At 49.2% G+C, this 9,576-nt stretch overlaps 1 protein-coding gene across 1 annotated transcript in view; it reads left to right on the plus strand.

Moving 5' to 3' along the window:
* LMF1 (lipase maturation factor 1) overlaps positions 1-9,576 on the plus strand; it is a 216,502-nt gene that overhangs the window by 185,057 nt on the left and 21,869 nt on the right. Inside the window, exons 7-9 of the mRNA XM_009640418.2 lie at positions 734-917; positions 4,744-4,897; positions 8,055-8,238. Coding sequence (XP_009638713.1) covers positions 734-917; positions 4,744-4,897; positions 8,055-8,238 — 522 coding nt within the window. The remainder of the gene's footprint in view (positions 1-733; positions 918-4,743; positions 4,898-8,054; positions 8,239-9,576) is intronic.

Consider the following 9,576-nt stretch of genomic DNA (forward strand, 5'->3'; position numbering starts at 1 on the left):
GCAGCTACAAAATGAAGCCATGTGCTGGGAGGATGCAGTTCATGACCAAGGCTAAAGGGGCAGCACCTGAACACAACAGCCTGATGCTCATTAGGGCTTGCTGGAGAACTGCAAGGAAGTTCCTCCTGTTTTTCAGGTCACCATAAGAGCAAGACAAAAAAATAACACATGCCTCCAAAAAGCTCTTCCCAATGTGTACAAATATTTATGGAGACTCCTCCGAAGGCTTGCAAATTTTTCCACTTTCTCTGCATTACGCATGCAAGGCATTCTCCTAAACGGCCAATAAAAGCTAAAATTAAAAAGAAAAAGCCTCTTAAAAAACCCACACACTTCTATATTTAATGCTGCTCTTTAATTAGAAGGTCCAATATTTCCTCCTGAAGGGTTTCAGGAATGTGCTGTCACAGATACATCGGCATAAGCAGGAAGAGAGGGATCCCCTGGGGCCAAACTGCTGTGCCGACACCGGGAGCACTATGGAAATCAAGTCACCCTATACCCTGGCTGATCCTTCCCCTGCTGAAAGCCAGGGCAGAGCTTGCCTTGCAAGCCAGTGGGGTACATCTGAGCCTGGGTAGAGAGGGAGAGGTTTGCCATCACTGTTGCAATCACAGAAAATCAGCAAAGTATATGCTAGGGTGCTAAAATCCATCCAGCCTTTCCTTCGTCACATTTTTCTGTTGTCACTTAAGCAGATGCAACACCCTCTGCTGCCTTCTTTCCCCTTCAGGTGCTTCTGATCATAAGTGGAAACCTGAGTTTCCTCAACTGGCTAACCATCGTGCCCAGCATCGCCTGCTTCGACGACGCCAGCCTGGGGTTCCTCTTCAGCTCCAGGCGAGGAGGGGTGAAAGAGCGGGCGGCGCAGATGCATCTCCAAGTGGCAGCCGGGGAGCAGCTTCCCCCACGATACGGTGAGTTATTCCCAGAGCGGAGAAGAAGTTGCACAGAGGTGTGTTTGGTGTGCTCATCTCAAAAGCCGCTGTCTCCTTCTTGGAGCAAGTGTGGGTGGGCAGGGAGATGACTCTGCCCCTGCATCCTCTCCTCGATGGGTTGGAGGATGCCTGGACCTCGTGCTGTGGAGGATGAGTGTGAAGCTGGTGGCTGATTCACAAGCACTTGCAGGGGCATTGCTGTGGGGGCATTGCCATGGGGGGCATTGCCATGGGGACATTGCTGTGGGGGCATTGCATGGGGGCCACTGCTTTGGGGGCATTACTGTGGGGACATTGCCATAGGGGCATTGCCGTGGGGCATTGCCGTGGGGGGCGATGACTCCTCCACTCCTGCAAGTCAGCCCTCCTTGCTGTCACCCCAGTGAGCATCAGACACCAACCCAAACTAAGCGATGCAGAACTGCACCATTTATCTACTCTTTTTTGGGTTTTTTTAATTACTATTTTATTTTGACTATTTAAAGTCAAGGATGAAACACCCCAGTGTAGTTTGGGGCAAGGATTTTATGTCAGAAGCTGGCTGCAGGAGCAACTCTCACATTCACTGTCCTCTCTCCCCTGTGGCATGGTGGCCCTGTGACCCATCATCCCTCCTGCCCTTTGCACCCATGGGTGCTAGAGCTGCACCAGCATGCTGCTCCTCTGGTTAAGTAACTGGACATGAGCTTGGTCTTCCAGAAAGAACCAAATTGATTGTTGATCCGTTGTGGGTCTAACAATTCTTTGGCTAACTGGGAAGGAGTCCTAGCTGCTGGCCAAGTGGCCATTCCCCATTCAATGTCCTGCCTGGAGAAGGTGACAGGAGCGGATGCTCATGGGCACCACTGGCTGCATGGGCACTGTCTCAGCAGAGAGCAAGTTCCCCAGAGCAGGGAGGAGGTGAACTCATGTTGATACTGTGCATATAGAAAAGCAAATACACAGGGGTTTGTAACTGAACAAGAGGGATCAATGTGGCTGATGTTTCCTTCTGAAGGGAGTTCTCAAGCAACCCTGTTCCAGAAGATCGCCTGCACAAGCAACATGGAGATATTTTTCATGGGGCTGCATAACAGATGTAGAGTTGTGTTTGTAGCATTTTTATAAACCGCATGTAAGCAACAAATCGCCTATAATCTCAACAACAATCACGGAAGCTCATTGTTAAATATACTAAACATCTGTCAGAAGAGTGAAAAATGTCAACAAGATACAGCATCTGTCTCCAGTCCTTCCTCATCTACCAAGGAGCACAGCTCATTAACCAGAGGCATTAGTTCCAGCAAGGCTAATGCAGCTTCGTCAAACTCTCTGTGTCTCCTGTATTCCATATTTTGCTGGAAGAAATCTTGAACAGCTTTTCCCCTCCAGTAGCTTTGCTTTAGAGGCTGTGAGAGCCTGGAGCTTTGCTACCGACTGTATTTTTGCATTCAGTCCCCAACCACACCCAAGTTGCCCCTTCCTTTCTGGAGGGGAAGCCAAAGGACACCTTGCTGCGTCACTTGGTGAGTCACTGTGGGGCAGAGGTAGGTCCCCTTTTTGTTGAGGAACTTGCTCCTTTTCTGTGATGTTCTCCAGAAAACCTTGCTGAGCCAGGGTGCCCGAGCAAGGAGAACCATCCATCCATACTGCAGCTCTGGAGTGTAGACCTGTCCCTGTTGTGGGATCTTAAAAAGAGGTAACCTATAAGTGAAGGGTAGCATAGCTGTAATATTCCGGGTGAATTTGGGTTTCTGCGTATTTTTTCTGCTAACAAAGCAGAGCTGTTGAGCTGGCACTGATGGGCGGTGTGGCAAGAGGCTGAGAGGAGCCCTCACCCCTGGACCACCAGAGCAGAAGACAGGAGGGTACCCAGCCATGTCCTGCTCGTGACCTGACTTTATGAGGCCCTGGCCGCATCCCTGAAGTATGTGTGTGTAATTCCTCCTGAGACCTCGAATTCCCATTGCTAGTGCTCAGCTCCTGCCCGCTCCATCCAGATCCCACTGGCTCACATCCCATGCTCCTTCCCCAGGTCTCACTCCATCCTTGCCATGGTTTTGGTTTTTTTTTTCCCACCATATTAAACCCTTTTTCTCCATGACTGAGTAGCTGTAACCCCAAGGGCATGATGACCATCACCACCATGCACATCCATAATCTGTGACCTGAGAGCTGCTGATGCTGCTGGCGTGGTGGTGGGCTCTGTGTCCATCCCTGCTCTTTAATTACAGGCTGGGAAGTTCAGCTTATCTAAAAGATGAAAAAAATGCCCAACAGGGTCATACTGCTGGCAGCAACGCAGGGGGCGAGGTAAAGCATCTCAGCGAGCTCCTTCCCAAACCAAATGATTCTCCAGAAATGTTCTCAGACTAAACAATTATTAATAGCTTCTGAGAGGGGTTCAAATAAACATCCCTCTCCTGCAGAGATGAGGGGAAAGCTACATCCAATTGCTTTGAATCTAATCCTTTGGCTGTTAACGTTAAATAAATTTTAAAGGGCCATAAGGGTAGGAGCCCCTCAGAGGTCGCGTCTGCTTATTTGTCTGATTGCAGTAGGTGTCTCCTTAGACCAAAATCCAGCACAGCCCTGTGCTGCTCCTGCAAACCGAATACCAAAGTGCTGGCGAAGCAACGCACATCTCGGATGTAAATGATAAGCAATGGAGATTTTGCAAAAGGAAAATGAGGTTCGAATGGAGGCAGTGAGCAAGAGGGAGGAAAATGCAAGAAATAAGTCTGGGTGGTGAGACCCTGGGGCAGGAGCGGAGCCACGGGGAGCTGGAGGCACTCCACACGCGGCTTACGAACCAGGAGGGCAATTTTGAGCAAGGTGCAAGTGCCAGCTGTGTTTTTTCCCCTGTATGAAAGCAATGATTCATCTTAACATTTTAGACATTTTTCTTTTTAGCCCTTTCTCAGACTATTTAGAGAAAGGCAGATCTCTGGAGCGATAGCATATGGGCCCTTGGCAAGGTCAGGTTGATTACGGTGGAGTGTTTGTCAGCCCCAGCCCGAGAGCCAAGAGCAGCTGTGAGCACCTGGGCAGGGTCCCGGCCATGGTGGGGGGGTCAGGCAGGGGAGCGGGGGAGCAGAACCCAGCACTGGCGGGGAAGTCACCTTCTTGATCTCATCACCACCTACCAGTACCTAAGGGGTGGCTACAAGGAAGATGGAGACTCCCTTTTCACAGGGAATCCCATGGAGAGGACAAGGGGGAATGGACACAAGTTGCTCTTGGGGAGATTCCGATTGGACACAAGAGGGAAATTTTTCCCCATGAGAACAGTCACCCACTGGAATAATCTCCCCAGGGGAGGGGTTGACTCCACCACATTGCTTAACAGTGGATGTCACGAGGATGGAGCCAGACTCTTCTCAGTGGTGCCCAGTGACAGCACAAGGCGCAATGGGCACAAACTGAAGCAGAAGAGGTTCCAGTTGAACATGAGGAAGAACTTCTTTACTTTGAGGGTGACCAAGCCCTGGCACAGGCTGCCCAGGGGGGCTGTGGAGTCTCCTTCTCTGGAGATATTCAAAGCCTGCCTGGACAATGCCCTGTGCACCCTGCTCTGGGTGAGCCTGCTTGAGGAGGGGGTTGGGACTGGGTGATCTCCAGAGGGCCCTTCCTGCCCCTGCCATTCTGGGATTGTGTGATTCTGTGATTGGACACTTTCAAGACATAGCTGGACAGGGTGCTGGGCCATCTTGTCTAGACTGTGCTCTTACCTAGAAAGATTGGGCCAGATGATCCTTGAGGTCCCTTCCAACCTGGGATTCTGTGATTCTATGATTCTTCTGGTCTGCTTTTGTGTCCCAAACAGGCTGCTACGCCCGCAAAGTGGTGAACATCTCCTTTGGCCTCCTGATCACTTATCTCAGCATCCCGGTTGTCCTAAACCTGCTCAACTCCAGACAAGTCATGAACACCTCCTTCAACCCTCTCAGAATAGTGAACACCTATGGAGCTTTTGGGAGGTACATGTATTTTAATGGTACATCGTATAGCTCTTCTCCTCTCTCCGGTATAGTCTGGTAGCCAGTCTGTGTGCCTTAAACCTAGACAGAAATCTGAGAAATCCTTCCAGTAACCAGTAGACTTGGAATATCTTTATGAGAAAGAAGGAGAAAAGGAGCAGGTTTCTTTCCCACCGGATTATAATTTATGAAATATCTGTTTATGAGAAAGAAGGAGAAAAGGAGCAGGTTTCTTTCCCACTGAATTATAATTTATTTTCTTGGAGCCACTTCTAGTTAGCTCATTATATTGATGTAGCAAATGTAATAGCAGGATGAAAATACCCATAAAAGGGTTCATCCAGTGGATAGTCTTCACCATCACCAGCCTGCTATATTTATGGTGAACTTCTCTTCCCCTGCGCGCGTTTGCTCTCCCTCATGTAAATATTCACATAAGCTATTGGGTAGCAGATTTTAGGCCAACAAAAGGAAGTGCTTTTTCCAACGAGTGACTTGGGGAATTCATTGCTACAGGAAACTGTGGAGACGAAAGGATAAATGGCCTCAAAAAAAGAACAAGACAGATTGAGAGGACAGGCCCAGCAGTAGTCTGGCTGCTGCCTTCAGCTCAGGAAATCCCGCTTTCGGCTGCAAGGTGGGACTGGACAAGGGAAACGTCTCCAGCTGAGTTTGGAACCAGGCTGGTTTTTAAGCATCCAAGCCTGGGGTTCCTGGGCACGGGTCCCCAAGTTTAGGTGAGCCACAGTTGGGCTGACGATAACCATTCTTGTGTGCTGTCCCTCCCAGCCTCTTCCACCTGGGAAAATGCTGAACAACAGGGCTTCATCAGAACAGCTTGCCCCAGGGGCAACAACAGGGCCAGTATTCTCTGCTTGGGCCTCTGGCTTTGCTGCCACCTCGCCACGGTGGCCGTGGGGTGTTCCCCAGAGGTCTGAGCCGAGGGGTGGGATGGGCAGCTCTTGCATTAGTGGGTTCTGAACAAGGTCCCACAGGAGAAGCCAACAGTAATTAAATAGGTTTATAAAAGGCAAAGCAGGTCGGCTGTTGAGAGGGCTGGCTGAGGGGGTGGTGACGGGGAGGAGCAAACCTCGCTGTGAGTACTGGAGATGCGGAGGACCCCTGGAGTGCGTCAAATCCATATGATGTTTTCCCCAGTTTTTCAAATAGCAGAAATTTCTGTGGAAAGAAGAAAAGTTAGGGAAAAAAAAGGTGATTAAAAATATCAGTGCTAGTTGTGGAAAATGCTGAAGTTTCTCCTTTTTTTTTTTTTTCTGAGAGGGAGAGAAATAACCCCTGAACCTCTTTGAAGGCTGGAGTAGTGAAGCTACGGGAGATTGTTTTCTTTGGGTTGTTGTTCTTTTTCTTCTTCAGTCTATGGTTTCTGTTTCAACAGTTACCAGAACCTAAAGAGCATGTGATGAAATGCTGCTGTAATATGTTTGTAATTCCAGCCTATGTAAACCAATAAAAAGAGGATTGCAGCTTATAATGAATATACGATTATGTGAAACTTGACATATTTTGAATCACACAGTAGGAACATACTTTTATTAGTAATTTGGTGTCCCTGATTTACAGTGTGTTTCTAACCATTGGGCAGCTGGCCACGGCTCATAACTCAGCCCAGCGTATAATATGGAACTTGGCTGGAGAATCCAGAAATCTATTAAATGTAGGTAACAATTATAAGCGGAGACGTACAGCATTCCTTGGGTTGTAAGCATCTATCACTGGAAGCCATCAGGGGAGAAGGTGAAGGCCGTGTGTTTCCAAACTTTCAGTTTCTTGGGTTGAGGAGGAGAGACCAAAGTAGTAAAAAATTAAAAGGGTGTTGGGAGCTGGACAGCTTTGTTAGGCAGCATTGCGCAGTTATGTGTTTGTTATGGAAAACAGCTCTCCAGTGTAGGCGAGCGTCACTGATGGGTCACTGAGAACTTGATGATGGTGTTTTCACACGGGCCTTCCGTGGCCTGGAGAGTTTGCCATCCCCGCTGCTCTACCACCTCACAGCCAAGCAGCCAAAGGGAGTACACATGACTTGCTGTAAGGCTGGGGTGCTTTTTAACCAAGTTCCTATACATCAGCTGCGTTTGGGGGGGCTGCTCTTTTTTTTTTTTTCTGCTTTTCTTGGCTTGGCTTGCATTGACTCACACGTTACCTCCTCCTCCTCCTCCTCTTGCTGAGTAATAGCTCCATGAGACCTGTCTTCCAGCCGGGATGGTGAAAGGTTTGGGCACACCGAGACAGCTGTTAGTGGTGCCCCAAGAGTCAGCTCCTGGGGGTGCTCTGTCTGGGGCCAACCACCTCCCCAGGGCCCAAGCAGCTGTAGCCAGTTAACCTGGGCTTATGGCGAGCGTGTCCTGCCCTTTGCCACAGCGAAGGTTCAAGTTGGAGCTCAGCACCTCGTGGCCAGCAGCACTGCTGGGAGAGCCAGGCTCACAAAAAGGATACTAGAGTGGTCCCAGCTAGAAGCTGCTCTGCTGGTCCCGCAGCTGGAGGTGTTGGGGCCAGACCTTCCAAATGCAGAGGCAAGATTTCTGTGCACAATCGCCTGTGAAACATTCCCTGCAGATATCATCAGTGGCCGTGCCACTAGGGCAGCCACACATGCCAGTTACAAACCTGCATTTTTGCACATGGTGTGTGTTAAAAACCTGGAGATGGAGCTGTGTTTTGTGACCATCTTTCATCTCCGTTTTCTCGTATCATCAGGAGCTTGTAGTCAGAGAGCTCTTATGTCATGGGAGTCGTCAGAGTAACAGAAACAAAGGTTTTCTTCAGAAACATGGGACGAAGATGTTCATGTGGGACTTGGGAGACACTTGTATTCTCTTAATGTCTTGGACATGTGTTAGGCTCTGAACTAGAAAGACAAGCCCATCGATTTCAGTAGGAATCATCTTTTTGGGCCGTAGTCTCTCCTTGGACTGCAGTGTGATAGAGGGGAGTGAGGGAGGGCATAGAAATTGAAGTTTTCGATGTACTTTGCTGCTGGAAGGAGAAAAGTCTGCCAGATAGAGAGGTTCTCTGTAGCTTGACCCATCATGATCCAGCTGCACCACGAGGCCGCTGACTTGTGTTGCCATGTTGCCTCTCAGGAGCGAGCATTTTACTTGACTTGAGACAAAAAACAGTATCGTGTTGTATCCCACAGCATTACCAAGGAGAGAACAGAAGTCGTCCTTCAGGGGACGTCCAGCCTTGATCCCAATGACCCCGCTGCTGTCTGGGAGGAATACGACTTCAAATGCAAGCCTGGGGACTTGAAGAGGAGGCCGTGCTTTATCACCCCCTACCACTACCGCCTGGACTGGCTGATGTGGTTCGCTGCCTTCCAGGTAGGTGTTCTGCCTGTTTGGAGACCTGGGTGTCCCTTGACCACGAAAAACAATTTATATGAATTTACAATGTGGTGGGGTGGGTGGGTGAATATTTGAAGCCCCAGCTAAGTTAATGATGTTGGGGGGAAAAAAAAAAAAAGGTTGTATTCCTAAAGAACGTCTGCTATTACTGTAAGGAAACTCTTGGAAATGTTATGTGAGGCTTTTTAATTGTTTCTCAGCAATAACAAGGGTTAAAGATGTTGAGAAAGCCCCTGGGCTGGGCTCGGGTGGTGCGGCACCCCTGGGGATGCCGGCAGATGCTTCCACTGCCTACCTGCCTACATACAGATGCAGGGTTCCTCGAAATATTTTCCCCACGTGCTATCAGCAAACAGGTGACAGCCATCAATTAAAAAAGATAAGAGGGGGGGAAACTTGTATGATTAATTCTTGTATATCTCTTAATTCTTGTATATCTCTTAGCCTATTCTGCAAAATCTGATTGGCGTGAGCATGACAACTTGGACCAGGTTTTACAAAACTGGGGCTTACAGCAGTTGCATGAGGCAAACCCAGCTCAGATTATCACGGGCTTTTCTCTTTGCTCCTGTATCCTTCTCCCGGCGTATCCTCTTCCCTCGCTCCTCTCCCCCTGCCCCTGTTTGCTTTCTTTGTGGTATTTTCATTTAGGCGCCTTTTGGATTCCTCGGCAATGACATAACCATCGCTCTTTGGCTATGGTTTTATATTTACCCCGCTAGTTTTTGTGTGCTGGAATTTCATTTAATCTGCATTAGGTATGCTTAGCTCTCAGCAAGACGAAGGCTAAAACTCAAGCCAGCAATGGTGCCCGGCATTATCTAAAGGTGCAGAGGGTTGAAGGGAGCTGTTGGTTTAAATCTGATCGTATTTTGGGAGGGCTCTGCCAGCAGAGGATAAGTCCAGCTCACCCAAGCGAAGGTTATTTCTGAGATGAGAGAAAGGCTGTTTGTTTCCAGGGCAGGAATGTCCTGAAGGCTTTAAAATACAAAGCAATCTCAGGTTTAAAAGCAAAGGAGGACAGGGCATAAATACTGATGCACGAAGGCGAGCGCGGGCTGTGCCGGTGCTGAGAGACCATCACATCCCAGTGCTGTCCCTCCTCAGAGCCGTGCCGGGCGCCAAGAGACCGGGATGCATGGGACAGCCTGGGGAGGAGGAGGAAGATGAAATAAAGCAGCCTATTCGCATCTTTCTTATTAGTGTTTAGTCCGCTGAAGGGTCCCCCCAGGTTGTTAGCCTGGGCGCGGGGGGCTGCTGGAGTGCCTGCCTGCCAAGGCGTCCGTCTGCACTGGCTCATTATCAGCAATTAGC

This window comes from Egretta garzetta, unplaced genomic scaffold, assembly GCF_000687185.1.
Source record: "Egretta garzetta isolate BGI_Z169 unplaced genomic scaffold, ASM68718v1 scaffold426, whole genome shotgun sequence".
Lineage (NCBI taxonomy): Eukaryota > Metazoa > Chordata > Aves > Pelecaniformes > Ardeidae > Egretta > Egretta garzetta.